This window comes from Caretta caretta, chromosome 7 (assembly GCF_965140235.1).
Source record: "Caretta caretta isolate rCarCar2 chromosome 7, rCarCar1.hap1, whole genome shotgun sequence".
NCBI classification, from domain to species: domain Eukaryota; kingdom Metazoa; phylum Chordata; order Testudines; family Cheloniidae; genus Caretta; species Caretta caretta.
This window is the reverse complement of record NC_134212.1, coordinates 24,936,752-24,955,389: the sequence shown is the minus strand read 5'-3', so window position 1 is coordinate 24,955,389 and position 18,638 is coordinate 24,936,752. Positions and strand designations below refer to the sequence as shown.

Genomic DNA, 18,638 nt, shown 5'->3' with positions numbered 1-18,638 from the left:
AGAAGGTCTCTCATCTCAGTGCTAGATGGTAACGAAGCAGCAGACGTTCTTCACGCAGCTGAAGGGGACAAAGATCCTGCTCCGGCGAGGGCGAGGTAGGAGGCGTTGACGACCCCGATTCCTAATGATATGATAAGGGGCTGCAATCACAGCTTGGGTTCTCTGACCTCGGCACAGCTGTGCTCACCTCTGGCCGCCTGCTGCTCCTCCCTCCGGGGCCCAAGCCCCGGACAGTATTTAAAGCCCGGGGAGCAGGCAGGTGCCTCACCCAGCTCGGAGTACGTACAGGTGGGGCCTCGGTATAGGGGAGGGGGAGCCCGGACCTTTCCTGCGGGGGATTGCTAACGCCGCTGCCCCTTTGCCCGCAGGTTTGTTGGCTGGCACTGAGCTCGCCGCCGCCTAGGAGGAGGGAGCGCGCCCGGGCGGAGCCTGCTCGCTCATCCCCCGGAGAGGGCGGGGCGGCCGCCCCAGCATGAGCAGCACGCAGGCGCGGGGCCAGGGCGCTCGCGGCAGAGGCTGGAGCAGCGGCGGCAGCCCGCGGAGCCAGACCCTGCAGTTTCGGCGGCTCGAGCAGCAGCAGCAGCCGCCGCCCGCGGGCCGCAGCGAGGCGGAGCAGCAGGCAGACATGCCGGTGACCGAGAAGGACCTGGCGGAGGACGCGCCCTGGAAGCGCATCCAGCAGAACACGTTCACCCGCTGGTGCAACGAGCACCTCCGCTGCGTGAACAAGCGCATCGGCAACCTGCAGAGCGACCTGAGCGACGGGCTGCGGCTCATCGCGCTGCTGGAGGTGCTGAGCCAGAAGCGCATGTACCGCAAGTACCACCAGCGCCCCACCTTCCGCCAGATGCAGCTGGAGAACGTCTCGGTGGCGCTCGAGTTCCTGGAGCGGGAGAGCATCAAGCTGGTCTCCATCGGTGAGTCCGGCCGGCCGGGGGAGGGAGCCCTCCCCCGGGACAGGCGCGCGCGCCCCGGCGTGGCGAGGGAGCAAGCCGGGCGACCGCGGGCTGGGACGGCGGGTCGGCCAGGGGGCTCGCCCCCCCCGGGCGTGGGGTGTGTCGCTCGCCCTAGCCGGGCGGCCCGCACCTCTGCGGCGGCTGGCGCGGCTCTCGGGCCGCTCGCTGGCTCCTGCTGCGGGCTAGGGCCGTGCGCTCACGGCCAGCAGAGGCCAGGGCGGTCGTGTGGCCGCCGGGCTGTGTCCGCCCCCTCGACCAGGCTCCCGCTGCCCGCAGGAGCCTGCACTGCTCCCCGGCGCTGCACTGCTCCCTCCTTCCTGGGCTGCCCGGTGTTGGAGGTGACCCTGGGCAGGGGAAGGGCTCCCTCTGGGTCGGGAGCCCGCGCTGGGGTGTGGTGGAGCCTGTCCCCGGTGGCTGGGCGGGCCCCCAAGGAGGAGCCGAGCTGACACTCGCAAGGCAGGTGTGTGGGGCTCGGCTGGTGGCTGCCAAACCAGCTCATCTGGCTGCTTTTTCCTAGTGCTGACTAGAGGCAGCTACCAAGGCAGGGGGCCTTTACCAGGGTCTCTAACAAATCTGTGCTGTGGCTCTCGGTGTGGGGGGAGTTCTGGCTAAATCCCAGGGTGCTCTGGCACAGTTGTGCTGCCTTATGTGACTCCATGAGACTTAAACCCCAACTTTGCCTACCCTAAGGGCTCCGGCCTGGCCAGAGGATGGCTAGGCCTATTCCTACCCATAGGGAAAGTGAAGACTGTCTGCCTTCTTCAGGAAGACAGGATTTGCTGTGCTGCATCTGTCCCTGCAGGTAGAGGCACTCTCTCAGCTGCTGTGATTTGAGTGCTTTGCAGGGGTTATGCTGTTAATGAAGGTCCCACTGCTGATTCCATTGAAAACAAGCTAAGGCCATCACTGATCTTTCATTTGCTTGCTATAGACAGTATTAACTGGCAAAACTACAGAGCAGACCTCTGGCCCTTTTGAAGTGAAGGCAAATGCTAGCAAAGGAACAGCTAGCTGCTCTTGGGTTGTGACTATAGTTTGGATGTTATGCTCACCCCTATAACAAAGGGTGCCTGGATAGGCAGTGTTGCTCAAGACTTGGAGTTGTGTGGCCTTAACACTAAGGTGTTATATTGAACAGCCTCGGACATACTCCCCCCTCGTCTCAAGGACTTGATGGATGCTCCAGATGCCAAAGTTGATTAGGCCTTAGCCAGTGGTCACTCTCCAGATGACATGGTTGTGGGCATGGAGTGCCTAATGGTTTCCTTGCAGCTCAACCCAAGAGTGGCCATATGGGGTCAGACCAGTGGTCCATCTAGCCCAGTGTGCCGTCTTCCATCAGTGGCCAATATCGGGTGCTTCAGAGGGAATGGGGGGGGGGAAGCAATCAAGTGATCCATCCCCTGTCATCCACTATCTGCTTCTGGCAATCTGAGGCTAGGGACTCCCAGAGCATGGGGTTGCATCCCTGATCGTCTTGGCTAATAGCCATTGATGGACCTATCCTTCATGAAATTATCTGATTTGTTTTGAATGGTTATAGTGTTTGGTCTTCACAACATCCCCTGGCAAGGAGTTCCAAAAGTTGACTATGTGGAGAAGTACTTCCTTTTGTGTTAAACTTTCTGCCTATTTATTTAATTGGGTGACTCCTGGTTCTTATGTGAAGGCGTAAATAACACTGCCTTATTCAAGTTTTCCACACCGTTCATGGTTTAATAGACCTCTTCCTATCCCCTCTCTCTTTCTCCAAACTGAAGTCCAATTTTTTAAAATTTTTCCTGTTATGGAATCTGTTCCGTTCCCTAAAGCATTTTTACTGCCCTTCTCTGTACTACTTCCAATTCTAATCTTTTTTGAGGTGGGGTGACCAGAACATGGGATATGTAGTATTCAGGATGTGAACATAAATAGGTTTATGTGGTGGCACTATTTTCTCTGTCCCTTTCCTAACATTGTTAGCTTTTTTGACTACACATTGAGCATACATTTTCAGAGACCTATCCACAGTGACGCCAAGATCTTTTCCGGGTGGTAACAGGTAACTTGGATCCAGATCATTTTGTATGTTGATATTTTCCAATATGCATTACTTTGCATTTATCAACATTGAATTTTATCTGCCATTTTATTGTCCAGACACCCAGTTTTGAGATCCATTGTAACTTTGCAGTCTGCTTTGGACTTACAAAATTACTCACTTCATTGTTTATACCTTTTTTGCAAATCGCTTATATTCAACAATACTGGTCCCAGTACAGATATCTGGGGAACCTTGCTATTTACGTCTTCCTAGTCTGAAAATGATCATTTATTCCTATCCTTTGTTTTGTGACTTTCAACCAGTTACTGATCCATGAGAGGACCTTCCCTCTTATCCTATGTTTGCTTACCTGGCTTAAGAGTCTTTGAGGGACCTTGATCGTAGACTTTCTGGAAAGCCTTTGACACTAGATCTACTGGATCACCCTTGTCTGTGTATTGACTCTCAAAGAATTCTGATAGGCAAGGCATGATTTCACTTTACAAAAACTGCTTACCTGACAAATGGTGCTCAGCTGTATGTCTGATTCTGTTCTTTATAGTTTCAATCAGTTTGCCTGCTTCTGAAATTAAGCTTACTGGCCTGTAACTGCCAGGATGACCTCTGGAGACTAGAGGGGTGGGAGTTGACCGACCAATGATCAGAAGGTTAAGTTTTATCAGCTGCTCAGCTCTTGAAAGAGAGGTCTCTTACCCTTGTGAACTATGGGTAGAGGACTTTTGTTTAGTGGTCTGCCTGAATGGGGGCAGGGAAGAGTTTGGAAAGAGGGAAGGGCTGGAGGGGCAGGGTGAGGGAAGAAACCTTATTTGTCTCCATTAAGCCTATCCCAAAGAGAAGGGAACTCCTCTCAGTGAAGCTTATTATGAAGGAGGAATAGGTGGAAGTTGCTGTGGTTGACCACTCCCCCTCATTATAGACCTTAATCTTCTGAAATCCCCAGTAGTTCTTTCTGGGGGCATAGCTGGAATCTTTCAAATGTGGCATAAAGCACATTTTTCTTAAACCTCTTAGGAGCTATACTTGGTGTTTAGCTGCTGTAGAGTTAACCAGCAATGCTTGGGCAGGGTGATCCTTCACTAGGAACAAAGGTGACTTAAATGCAAGTTCTAATGAATTAAGATCCTAAAGAAAACCACCATTTGCTTTCAGATGAGTTAGTGGTTGTTAATGGCTTTGTCACATGAAAGCAACTGCCTTGTCTTCTCTAGGATTTTAACTCTGCTTTCTTCCCTAGTGAAGACAAGGTCTTGAGTCTGACAGGTCTCAAGCTCACTAAATTGACAATTTTCAGAGTAACAGCCGTGTTAGTCTGTATTTGCAAAAAGAAAAGGAGTACTTGTGGCACCTTAGAGACTAATCAATTTATTTGAGCATGAGCTTTTGTGAACTACAGCTGATGAAGTGAGCTGTAGCTCACAAAAGCTCATGCTCAAATAAATTGGTTAGTCTCTAAGGTGCCACAAGTACTCCTTTTCTTTTTGCAAATTGACAATGTTGCTTCAAAAGTAATCAAACCAGATAATCTAAAATATCAGGCTGACACTTTATGACCAACATAAATTCCTCAACTGAACAAACTTTGAAGTCTTAATTCACTATTGTCTGGTAGTGATACTTCACTATCTTAAGTTGCAAATGAACATTGGAAAATTTCATGTTGCTAGCTATGGCATGGTAGATTAGACTTTTTTTTGAACAATGTGCTTGTTTATTTAAAGGCTTCATAGTTGTGCATGACTTTTATAGGAAACCTTGTCAATAAGACTCATGAGAGTAATGAACTCCATAACAAGGAACACAATGATAAGACAAAGGAAAGAAAAAGATTAATTACATGGGAGCTAGCATACACATTTGGTGACTCTGTAAAAATTATACAGCTTGCTTTAATTAGCATCATACTTGAGTGACTACATTATGAAGTGCCAGTTCATGGTCTAATATGTAGATTATACTGATGAAATCTGCATAGGATCTCAATTTGTTGGCATGCAACTAAAACATAACCCTTCAAGCAAGAGTGTAATACTCTTATGAAATGGGTAACTTCCAAACGGATAACAGTTCAGGCTTAGTCACAATACACACATCTGGAAACCAGTAGTTCATATGCCTATGATACTGCTGAAGAGGGATTAATCTAAAAATCCCCCACCATGTTCTAGCTTCAGTGAACTGTGGGTGAAGTAGGATGAATAAGGCATCTTGCACAAGGTAAACAATGCTTCTATACCTTTGTCTCTCAAAGGAGCAAGAAAATCTAACTTGACTTCTAAATATCAAACTCTCCTTGCACTTATGTAGTATTTGGACTCAATGCTGTTGCTCACTGTTCTAACAGGAAAGTCCATAGAACTAAAATTGAGTGTTAAAACTGGGTTGTATAGTGCCCTTATTATAAACTACTAGACATTATAGAAAAATACTCTAAGTCTAATGCCTGGTTGCATTTTTAATTGGAAACATAAGTTTTTATTTGGCACCATAGCTTACTAGGTAGGGGAAATGATTAAAGAAGCCATTAATTATTCACTCATGACTTTCTGGTAATTGTGCAAACCTAGCTGATGCTTGAACTTCACTTGTTGACAGATCATCTTTCCATCCTACTTTCCAGTGGCAGAGGGTTAAGAAACCTTACTGCAAACAGTTTATTTTGGCTACTGGCCTCCTCTAAAACTAGGCAAGCTACTTCCCTTCATTTTTGTAAATGTCATCCCTGTCCTATCAATATTATACCTATATTGTTTTTGCCCATAGGCGCTCCCTTGAACTATGCTAGCTTGGAGCAGCAATGTTCCAGTGAACTGACTAGTTTGCGCAGGCTCAGTTTTCATGTCTCCTTACTGATTGGAGCACTGTGCTGCAGCAACACAATCCATACTGCAAGGTTCTACCATGTTGAGCATCCTGTGCAGGTTACATAAAGACCTTAAGTCCCCAGAGCTGTCAAACTGTTCTACAGCTTAATGTTCTTAACAGATGAGACAAGGCAGTATATGCACAAGTTCAGAAAATGAACTTGGGCTGTGGACCCTCAATCTCTTTACCTGAACTTCATGGTCCATCCCCTTAAAGTAGTCTTCAAGCCAGACCTCACTTGTATAGAAGTGCTGCTGAACATTCTACCCTAGCTGAAGTGAGCAACTTTGACTATACCCTCTCCTAAAGAGAAGAAAAGGCCTACTTGTGGCACCTTAGAGACTAACCAATTTGAGCATAAGCTTTTGTGAGCTGTAGATCACTTCATCAGATGCATGCTGTAGCTCACAAAAGCTTATGCTCAAATTGGTTAGTCTCTAAGGTGCCACAAGTACACCTTTTCTTTTTGCGGATACAGACTAACACGGCTGCTACTCTGAAACCTGAAGAGAAGGACACTCCAAGCAGACATTGTGAGGTCTAAAGCAACTGAGCTGACAGAAGCATAATGTTGTCTATTCTAGAAAATTGGTAACCAACAAACTAATACCTACTAACTGAAGTCACTTTACTTCCAATAAGTGTCAAACCTCAGACAACCTACTAGTTGCACTGAAGTGAAAACTGCACTTGGGCAAATATTGGCCTTAAATTGCAAGCACAGATCTATGTAAATAGACTTCCTAAAGAACTCTAATGCTAAGATCTAAAGCACTGAGCTTGCAGAAATCAGATCAAGCTACTCAGGAAAACTATTGTGATATCTGCTACAAGCTGATCTCTGCTTGAGGATACTTTACCAAAGCTTTCTGACTAAACATTATCAGGAGGGTATCTGACATTTGTCTTCCAGACAACTCCTAAAACATGTCAGCAATTGTGTTGCTCAATATTCATTGTACCTCAACAACACTAAGGCTGTGTTGCCTTCTCAAATGCATGAGGTCACTTGTTTTGCTTAGAGTGCAATTTTGGAGTTTGGGGTGCATTCTGGTGTGTATTGGAGGTAGAAATGAAAGCCTGTTGGAGTAGCGGTTGAGGGTGTATTGACTGGATAACTTTATGATTTTATCCTAAAGTTGCAGGAGGATACAATCTGCCCAAAATGTTAACCGCTACTAAATGTAGTGATGCTTACTGTGCAGATGTAAGCAATTGTGCTGGGTGCCAATTACAAAATGCTGCATAGCAGGGACAAGGAGAGGGATTTCATTCAAGGCTTGGTGAGAGGCTGATTAGATTTAATCTATGGGACCAGAACTGCATTCAAACAAAAGCTTGAGCAAAAGTGTCTTATGGGCCAGTCTGCTGGGACTGGGTTTGTCAGTAATGACTGTTGGAAGCCTTCGCAGCACAGCAATAGATGCTGACAGAACAACTTTAGGAGAGGAAGACTCCATAAGTGAATTCCATTTAACAGGTTACATTAAAACTGATCAACTTGGTGTCAAGTTGCCAGGATTAGTGATGGTAACCACACTAAACTGTCCAACAGACTGGAGTTTATATACTAAAACTTAGGCTTTGTCTCCCTGCTTAAAAAGGAGCCTCTAGCACAGGATAAGGAACATAATCTTACTGGAGACTTAGCTGAGAGGCATAGTTGCCTCAAAGTGTAAACTTCAAGGAGGGGGCCTCCAAGATTTTACAGTGACTCTTTATTTTACTTAAGAGGGTTTTTTACAGTGAAGACACAGGCTTGGTGAAACAAAGCCAATACAATTTGGTTTTTAACACTGAAGTACTCTACAGCTACTGACATATGCAATTTGTAGCAAAAGCTTCCCATATTGCCTTGTCACCAGACTTCAACCCTAACCTGAAAGGTCCTCTAAAGTTTAAGGTGGCTTACTCTAGTGATTATCAACTTTTTAGGGCTTGAGCCATTCCCCCCAACATAGAATATATACTAAACAAGCACCCTGTGTGCCATAGTGGTGGTTCCTGTCCCACAAAACTGGCTGGGATCAGTTCCCTGCTTCCCATGTTGAGCTGCATGGAGTCACAGTACCACTCACTCCAACTGGGCTTGGCTGGCTCCCCATCATGACAAAAGGCAGCTGGACCAAACACAAGCAGCACTGTGACCCTGTGCAGCACCTGGAGCAGGCAGCTGAGCCCAACCAGCCCCATGGGACCAGAACTGCGGGAGCTACTACTGCAGGATTAGTGAGGGGCAGGACCCTTTGAAACACTTCAGTGACCCAATTTTAGGTCACACCCCATGGGTTGAGAAACCCTGGCTTAGTCTGTCCATGTAATCCTCTCCCTTGGGCAACAAGTTTCCTTCTGAAAGACAGGCTACTGTGCAATCCTTTTCCTTGTAGAAAACTCTTTCCTCACCGTTAACTGACAGTCAATGGCAACCTCCATTTGCTCAGTCTTGTATGTCCACCTGGTGTGGATGCTCCTCCTCAGTTGTTTATTTCAAACTTATGTTTTAGTGTCTATTGCTTGTCTCTGAATTATTTTCCCATCCAAAATAGACTTCACAAAGGTATACCATAGCTGGTTCCACACCCTCTGGAAACTACTCTGAAGTGCACTGCTAGCCTGGGATCAAAGGAACTCAAACAGTGGGAGGGAGAATCTCTGCTACTTGGCCCACAAATAAACTAAGCAGACACAGTGAACACTCAAATTTGCTTATTAGCATGTGTATTTGTAGCGTTATGGAGTCTTTGTTAGCCATAACTAAGTGGCCATGCACTTGTGTTGGAGGACATGTTTGTCCCATGCATGGAATGCTTCCCATTGTATGGTTACCCATGACTTCTCAGTTTGTGAGATGGTGGGTTTACAGAAGTGCTATCTAGGCACTGACAACAGGGCCCTCAAATCTGAGTTGCTTTTAAGGTACTTGAACAGAACAATCAGTGGACTTGTACAATTGAACTCCAGACAGAAGACACCAGATATGGGTCAGCTAGAGTTCAGTGCTAGTAGACATAGACATTGTATCTACAGGGTTAAACTTGCTGTACCCATGACTCCCAGTAAGATAACCAGAAAATTAAACAGATTTAAAGACTCCTCTTGGGCACAAGGAGAAGAGTAATACTTCTCAGCTTGTCTCCTGAGTGGTGTCAATCCCATTTCCTAGGGATGGGCTACAGCAAGGGTGGGAGGGGGGTGGAACTGGGACCACAGACAAAACTGCTTATGTTCCTTTTATGGCTTCAAGCATACCCATAGCTAGCCATGCAGTAGGTAAAAGTGGGGATGAGTCCCTGCTACTTCATATCCTCTTCCTATAAAAACTGGTTAGACTTCCATCAGGACAGAATATCTGATGGTACAAAGCCAAATGTGGGATGTTACATTATGCTATAAGTTGTTTAAAATCTTTTATGGGGGAAAAGAGCTGTCTAGATGAGCTTTGCTTACTGGATTGGAGGACTACTGTCTTCCAGTATAGAAGGAGCTGAGCTTCTCTTTCCTTCTACTTGTGACCATGGGGTTTTGGGGTGCTTTCCTGGGAGCAGTGGCCTAAGGCTGAAAGCTGTGACAAGACCATCTCTTAAAGGAGAGTTCACATTTAGGGCACCATTACTTTGTTAAGCCTGCAAATCTGAAGTGAATCAAGACACTGAAAAGTTTTCATGTACATAAAGTTTAAAGGAAACATCTTGCACCAATAGAAAATCTAGTAGCATTGAGTTGCTAGTTAAGCACCTGTTTCTTGTCACTAAGTGAACAAGGCTGTCAATTAAAACAGTGGCTGTTTAGTCATAGAAATGCTGGACTGGAAGGGACCTTGATAGATCTAGTCCAGTTCACTGCTGTGAAGCAAGACTGAATATTACCTAGATAGCCTCTGACAGGCTTGTCTAACCTGTTCTTAAACATCCAATGACATTGCCCAGCTTCCCTAGGTAATGTGTTCTCAACTACTGAAGACCAGATACATAGTAATGGACTTAAATTGCAGCAAGGGAGACTTAGGTTAGATGTTAGGAAAAACTTCCCAGCTGTAGGGGTAGCTAAACATAGGAACAACTTGTCACCCTTCTTGTAACAACCTTTTAATGTACTTGAAGACTTATGTCCCACCTCAGTCTTCTCTTCAGACTAAACAAATCCCATTCTTTTGATCTTTTCTCATAGGTCACATCTTCTAGACCTTGAATTTTTTGTTGCTCCAATATGTCCATCTTTAACAAAGTGTGGTGCCCAGAGCAGGACACAGTACTCCAGTTTTGAGGCCTGATAAATACAGTGGAAGAATTATTTGCATCTTGCTTACAATACTCCTGCTAATACATCCCAGAATGTTTGCTTTTTTGCAGCACTGTTACACTCACACATTTAGTGTGATCTGCTCTATTCCCCAGATCCTTTTCTGCTGTACCTTTTCTTCATAGTTAGGCAGTCATTTCCCACTTTGAATTTGTGCAATTGATTATTCCAAAACATAGTGCTTTGCATGTGATCTCACTGAATTTTCACTTGAGTCATCTGGTAACGCCTGCTGACCTAGTCTAAGCACTGTAAGTCTTGCTTCAGCTCCTTCTCAGGTGAAGTCTAATGGTTGCCATCAACTAAGAACTTCTCATTTAAAACTGCAACTCTAGGATTAGTATTATGAATCAAGACTAACAGCTGTGCTAGAGTAAGTCTCTCTCAAGCCTTGCTTGTATTGCTAGGATTTAATATGGAGACTTCTATAAGGTCTACACTTGGTTCCTTCACAAGCAAAAAATAGAGGACACTTCTCCACTCTTCCTGGCTTCTTACAAGCAAGAGCAGTTCCTCAAATCTACATACAAACCTCTTGGCATTACCCCTAGGGCTTAGGATACTTGAATGGGATTTTTGCATCTGCCACATTGTCCAGAAGGATTTCTAGTAGCTGACTGGGCAATGCTGTCATAGCCTAATGGCACTCTAAATTTTGACACCAAGGTCAACTATTTACACCTGGAGAATTGTTGCAGTTTTTCAACATCTACCCAACATGTAGGAATCTCCTCTTATAGTGCAGGAACTCTTATACAGAGAATTGGTCTCTTCTGACCACTATTTCTGATTTGACCTCTATTAGAGTAAGTGTACATATACAGTATATAATGAAGACTAACATGCTAGTTACTTAAATGCATGAATTGTTCATCTTGGCCAACTTATACATGCTAATATTGACTTCCAGTAGTCTCACATGCACAAGCACTGTCTCTAAATCTCCTAACGTGCTTTGGGAATGCAGATGTCTGCTTACTAGCAGACAAATTTTACTTGGTAAAATGTATTGTACTAAACATTGAGGAGCCCTGACCCCTTTTGAACAGCCCAGCAGGTATAGACTAGTGCAAAGGTGATGCAGAGACTTTCTCACCATAACACTACCTTTGGGGATCAAACACTAATAATCCTATTGCAGGGCTCTCAGGTCTCCATGTAAATGTAGCAGTTGAGGAAAGATTTAAGGTACGATGCAGTCCCACTTCAGTATTGTATCAAATCCTTTTGAAGACACCAGGGGATTAAAGAATATTCCTCCTCAATCTTCTAGGGGTGGTAGAGGAAGCAAGATAATTTTCCTGTACATGCAGGATCTGAATTTGCTATGGGCAGGCCTCCTCTACAGACTTGGAGCTGCACTGCTGTAGTGCATCTGGTGAAGGCTCTTTAAGCTGATAGTTCTTCCATTGGCTTCTTTCCAGCTCCACTAGAGATCAGCTACGTCACTAGGAGAAGCTCTCCCACTGATGTAGTGCTGCCTACACAGGGGGTTAAGGTTGGTATAACTGTCACTCAGGGGTATGAAAAATCACACCAAGTGACCTAGCATGTAGTCTAGACCAGGGGTGGCCAGCCTGAGAAGGAGGCAGAATTTATCCATGTACATGGCCAAAGAGCCACAGTAATGTTCTCTAGAACATTGGCTCTCAAACGTTTTTTACTGGTGACCCCTTTCACATAGCAAGCCACTGAGCACCCCCATATAAATTAAAAACACCTTTTTATATATTAACACCATTATAAATGCTGGAGGCAAAGCAGGGTTTGGGGTGGAGGCTGACAGCTTGCAACACCCCATGTAATAAACTTGCAACCCGCTAAGGGGTCCTGCCCCCCAGTTTGAGAACCCCTGGTCTAGACCAAGCATAAGTATCCAACAGCTCCGAATGAGAAGGAATTGATCTCTGTATAGAGCACTAGATCAAAATTCAAACTAGGCTAGTGATGAACAGTAAATTCATGACCTGAAGTAATTGAAGAACCATTTCTTACTTACCCAAGGAACTGCAAAGCTAAAACAACTTTTGCTGCATAACTTTATGGCTCAGTGGAGGTGGCAACAGGTTGGAGTGATTAAAGCAGGAAACTGACTTGCACTCAACCTCTTTAAGAAGATTTAACTTGGTTCTACTTTTTGCTAACTGGGGGTATACACTTGAGTTTGAAGTTCACCTTGCTACATTGCTCCAGGGTATAAAATTTACATCCCTGAGAGCTAGTGAAGCTGGCCTAATGCCTGGTATAAACATAGCTAGGTTGATGGAAGAATTCTTCTTAACTTACACTATGGCTGCTATTAAGATGCCTGGGTTGGTGACTGGCATTGTTACATTGCACAAACAGGGCTTAGTTACCTTAGCTTAAATATGCTGGCTTCTAAACTTGTGTAATGTCCTGCATTTAATGCTTTAAGTCTAAACTATACCTAGTGACCAGAAACAGTTCTGGTCACTAGTGTCCTTCAAGATTTGAGAACCAGTAGTTCTCATTCTGACACCTAGTTTCTAATCCTAGATTGGCAGTGGAAAATTGGTTTCTCTACTTTGAATGAAGAAGCAATTAAACTTGAATAATCAGAAATGACCACTATCTATGCTAGGGCTGTCAAAGGCTGGCTTCATGGTAACACTTCAGACTGGTTCCACATGCTTAGCCAGTGACTTACACCAGCTCAGTTGGACTTTACTGCTGGGATTTTGTATATCCTGCTTGAGTTTTAATTTAAACAATTTTAATAGATTATAGTTCAGGCCTTAATACAGGTTGTCAATTCATAATTTACATTGTTATGGTATTTAAAATTATGTAAAAAATAAATGTTTAACCACCCAGAATGGCAGTCCTTAAGGAACTCTTGACAACTGAGATCCTGGTGCGCACATGGGCTACAAAGGTCTCCATATAGTTATGGCACTCTCAGTGAACCATGGAGCTTCTGAGGGAAGCAGTGTAAATCCAGTTCTGTACTGAGAGCCTGTGTGACCTGAAGGGAGGTGGCAAGCTGGCTATCCCAGGTAATTAGCTCTACCTATTTCTTCACTTTCCTTTAGAAGTAGAACTAGGAAGCAAAAGCAGCTGGCTCTTAGCCCTCAGCTTTTGGGGACATGGCTTGTTCACTTATAGCAGTCAGCTCTGATGTCTAACAGTGGTGGTTTTTGTTGCTCCAAGGATGTTCCCAACTGCCTTTCAGCTGCATGCTGATTAGACAAGTGCCATTTAGACCATCTGAAGGAGCTAACCACTCTAGCTGTTTCTAGACCTCTACTGCTGTCTGTTTTTCCAGTACACAGCAGACAAGTAGAGCTCCTGTTGCCATGGGTGGATTACTTCTAAAAACCACTTCCTGTCATGCCCTTTGTCATTGAATAAACTGACTCAGTTGTGCCAAGAATGCACTGATAAGCTGCATTCCAGCATACACCTCCTGTGAACAAATAGAACAAATTCATCTAGGGCTGTAACTTTTGAGCTATATTTGGAAGCCGCTTCTAACATGTAACAGTTACACCCGATCAGTGGCCTACTATTGCAGACTGCATGTGCATGGGGTGGGGTGTTTGTGGTTTACCACAGACTGTCAGAACAGCTTCCAGCTCTCATTGCAGTAAAAAAACCTCAAGCTGTTCTGTTGAACCTGGGTGGAGTGGGAACACTTACTATTTAACTTTCGGGCTTTTATCAGCTATTTCTATAGCTGACAATGAAGCCACCCTCTTTGCTAATTTGTGACAAACATGTTTACACCCCATTTTTATATATACTGAGTTAGGTAGATATGGGTTAAATTAATTACCATCTACTCAGTGATTTGAGGTTCAAATATCAATCCATCTTAAGATCTTTTGTGCCATGTATGCATGGCATGAGCACTGACATTAGCAACTTAAATATGAAATATTTAATTTGACCAATTGGAAGCCTCAAAGTTAAGCTAAGGTAGAAGCTGACCTACTGCCAGTGAAGCTGGGACAGGATACACTGAGGGGTGTGTCTACACTGCAGATAGAACCCTGTGGTGGTCTCTGCCTGCCAACTCAGGCTAAGGGGCTATTTAATTGAAATGTAGACACTTGGGCTCAGGCTAGACCCTGTATTATGGGACCGGCCCACCTCACAGGGTCCTAGAGCTCAGGCCAAACATTTTGGCCTGAGCTCAAACATTTTCCATGCAATTAAACATCCATTTTAGCCTAAGCCCAAGTGGGCTAGCACTGTTTTTTTAATTGCAATGTAGATATACCTTGAGTGGCACAGGGTGTAGTATCTTGCTGTTTGTACTCTAGCACCCATGTTAAGAGCCCTAGTCAGACAACTTCAGATTAACCAGAACACTCAATCAGCTGCTCTTGCTTTGTAGCCTACTCCTAAAGGGACACCTAATGCTAGTGTTTCTAAGGCTATTTTTAAAGGGCACTGTCATGCTATAAACCAGGCTCAAGCTAATCTGATAGTGATGGAAACGGGTACAAAATCAAACCAACCACTTATCTTCAGGATAAAAATCAATAACTTGAGTTACTTCAAGTAACTTTTTTGGGAGAATAGGCTTGTGGGAAAGTAGCACACAGAACTTGGTTTTGTATAGCTGGCTATCCCATAGAAAGTGGTAGAAGCCAGGGAGCTCATGGAGTTGTGTTGCCATTTGAGAAGCACTTGACATGATCAAAACTCCCATCACCACAGCATTTCTGTACTTAGTCCTTCTCTCCCTTCTGTGCCTGATCCTAAGCCAAACTCCTCATAAATAGCAAACTCTGCTAGCTATAGACTAAACCTCTTCTAGGGAGAGGCAGTGGCAATTGCCAATCTTCATAAAAATCACATCTTGCCCTTTGACCAAACCTAGAGAGATCTAAAATGGAATGCCATATGGCTGGTACTAGTAGCCTTAAGGTGGTCACAAGGATAAGCTATTTCCAACAGGAGAGTGGGTTTGTGGGGGTGGTGGGGAGAACCTGGATTTGTGCTGGAAATGGCCCAACTTGATTATCATACACATTGTAAGGAGAGTGATCACTTTAGATATGCTATTACCAGCAGGAGAGTGGGATGTGTGGGGGAAAGAGAACCTTTTGTAGTGGTAAACACAATTTTTTTCATGGTTTGTGTGTATAAAAAGATGTGTACTCTCCACAGTATGCATCCTATGAAATGAGCTGTAGCTCACAAAAGCTTATGCTCAAATTGGTTAGTCTGTAAGGTGCCACAAGTACTCCTTTTCTTTTTGGGAAGACTCTGGAGCCCTACATTATCTGATAATTGATGGTCTAGCCAGCTCCTCTTCTGTAACTCTGCATCATAACTGGGTGCAGAGGAAACGCCATCACACCTGTAAGTTGATGAAATGGGGAAATCACAGCTATAGTTGCTCTGTGCTGATGAAATCTTAATGAACAGTAACTTAAAACATCATAACATGATGGCTTGAAAGTAAGCAAGGGAGTGCCAGCACAAGCCATTACTTTATGGCCTGCAGACACTTATCTCTAGAACTGGAATAGCTTGTACACATTACTTTACAGCAAAGCTTCAGGGCGTCTGTTGCAATATACAAATCTGGGTATGGACCATGTCCACTGTAGCTTATAAAGATGTTGACTCCTTGCTTCTTGAAGGCAGGCAGCTGCAATAAACCTATCCTCTAAATGCTTTTATAGTCTAGCCTATTCTGCTATTTGCACAGGGGAAGATACTAACTTAAATCCCCTGTTTCTGTTCACTCCCCAACCTTTAGTATATAGTAGTGGACAAACCTGACCTTGGTGCTGTCCTAACTAGATTAGTGTTACACAGGCTTTACTAAAGCTAATGACCTGCAGACATCTGCCATTCCACAGACAGGAGCACATGTGCCTCCTGAACTAGGATAGTTCTCATGAACTTTTACACTAACTCTGCTACCATGTCTTATTCACTTAGTGTGCCAAGCACACAATATGCAAGCTGAGGGAGATCCTGTTAAGACCACTGAGCAGGGTCCAGAGTTGCTTAAAAGCTACTGGCACAGACAGTGGCTTAGCACAGCAAATGAATGCCTAGGCTTTCAAGGCATTTTGGGAAGCTCATACATAAGTTTCCCTTTCATGTGCCTCGTCAGAGGGTGGTGGTGTGGTTTTTTAAGCACACTTCCCTCTCTGGCCCCACTTCCTTCTGAACTAATAATCAGTGGAATAAACTTCTTAGTTGCTACAGATTAGGTTAGACAAAGCACTTAATGCTTCAAGAGGCTGGACATATGGGTCCTTCAGAGCTTTTAGCAGAGTGTGAATACAAACCATCCACCTTATCCAGTTTAAATTGTCTGGACTGTACCTTAGCTAAGCTCTTAAGTACAATAAATGCAGGCCAACAAACCCTTCAGATTTGTTAAGCCTGAATAAGGAATCAACAGATGCTGCTAGTGAGCAGCCAGCCCTGCTGCCATCACACTATACCAGATATGGAATAAAATGGAGGACTTTTAAAAGGGGAGACTCCAACCTGGGTAGGTGCTCCTAAAATGGAGTGATGGCCCATGATATTGGATGGGATGTCTCCAGACTACTCCTATGGCTTTTACCTCTAGAGAAGATGGCTCAGGCCACTGATCAAATCCATGCACTGACTCTGGAATCTGTCTTCTGTGATACACCTGTTGCTTGCTTCCTAGTCATGGTCTGTAGATAAGGCACAAACTGTAGCTGCTAATAAGTAATCAATCTATGCTGAAGTTGGCTTTAGAAATTATCTGCATTGCATGTGCTCTGACAGGAAATGTGGTAAATTCAGTTCAGCAGGTCCCATAGATGGAAGGGTAAGTTGGCAACTGGTATATTCTAGCATTTGTAAACACCTGATAGCATCTGTACAACAGAACCAACTAATGCATGATTTAACTTGCACTGGATTTTAATGCTAGTCAATTTATTATGCAGTTCTGGACTCATTAAATTTTTCCTAAACTTGGCAAACAGGAGTTGTGCCCAAACATTATGGGGGTTCAATGTTTCAGATGTGCTCAGTTAATAGAGCAGAAAAAATTCTGTCAGCCCTGCAAACTAAAGATTAACTCAGTTGCAAGTCACATTCTCTTCTTGTATGTCTCAGATTGTTGGAGGATAGGATAAACTATCCCCTTGGTGATACCTGGCAACCCTACTACCTTAATAGAGGCTGAACAGGGTAATTAGCACTGGAACATAAAGAATTTGGTATATAAGAGGGAATAAGAACTAGCTTCCTTTTAGAAAAGGAGTACTTGTGGCACCTTAGACTACTCAATTTATTTGAGCATAAGCTTTTGAGCTACAGCTCAAGCTATTTGAGCATGAGCGTGAGCTGTAGCTCACGAAAGCTTATGCTCAAATTGGTTAGTCTCTAAGGTGCCACAAGTACTCCTTTTCTTTTTGCAGACACAGACTAACACGGCTGTTACTCTAAAACCAGCTTGCTTTTGTCATTATAGGTCCCACAGTGAGTTTAAACTTGAAGTTGGCAGACATGAATCAAGCAGCAGAACTGAGTTGGAAGCAGTGGTTTTTATTGTAATCTTAGCATTGATTTCAGTCTTCATTGAGATGCTCATACATGCACCTGTATGCTATTTATAGCATTTAATTTAAACTTCCACAGTATTTACTGAAAATACATTACCTGGAGTGGAGAGAAGCTTAAATTTAATTTTAATTAACCAGTTTATTACACAAATAGGCTTTAACAAGTTGTGGTACTTTTCATACTAGAGCTGTAGAGAAATCGCAAACTTCTGAAACTTACAATTGGACAAAGAAAGTATTCAGACTGAAACATATACCTAAGGCTAAAACAGACCACCCTGTTCATCAGCTAAAGAATATTTGCACCATATGTGGATAGTGTCTCCACCTAGCTAAATCTGCATGGCATGTGCAGGCAACAGTGGTGTTTTGTTTTGTCTGAATGCTTTCAAAAGTGTAGTCTCAAATTCTTTGTCAAAGTGGAGTAATCTTCACTTAACTGAGATGAAGTTTTAAAGTCTTTTCCAGCATGAGATGTACAGTCAAAGCTGGAACTTGTGGACTCCAAGGAAGTAGACTTGCCTGTGCAGACCAACACTAGCCTTGTTCATTCTTATGCAATTATGTAAAATTGCTTCTCCTGGGAGAAGCATTCACACCCTTAAACCAAATCTCCATTGATGCAGTGGTTAAATAACATGGATCCTTAGACAAATGCAAATTCCAGGGGCTAGATTTGAGTAAAACTCAGCTGAATTAAATGCATTATAAATGTGCATGACCATCCTTGAAATTCAGACTTAGTCTAGGAACACTCCTCGTATGTACACTCAATCTTTGAAGTTCTGAACCACCTTCCTTCCCTTTCATGATGAAACTTGCAGATCCAGAGCTGGATCACAAGTAATGTTAGGACCTTCTCTTTCCTGTAAGAGAACATTTTAAAACTTGAAATAGTATCCTACATCTATGCAACAAAGCATTGTACCAACTTAGCTA

General features: G+C 44.0%; 1 protein-coding gene across 4 annotated transcripts in view; it reads left to right on the top strand.

Moving 5' to 3' along the window:
- The first annotated feature begins 368 nt into the window (after window positions 1-368).
- FLNB (filamin B) overlaps window positions 369-18,638 on the top strand; it is a 112,739-nt gene continuing 94,469 nt past the window's right edge. For all 4 annotated transcript variants that reach the window (XM_048857363.2, XM_048857362.2, XM_048857361.2 and 1 more), the window contains exon 1: window positions 369-917. In XM_048857363.2, coding sequence (XP_048713320.1) covers window positions 473-917 — 445 coding nt within the window. In that variant the 5' untranslated portion in view covers window positions 369-472. The remainder of the gene's footprint in view (window positions 918-18,638) is intronic.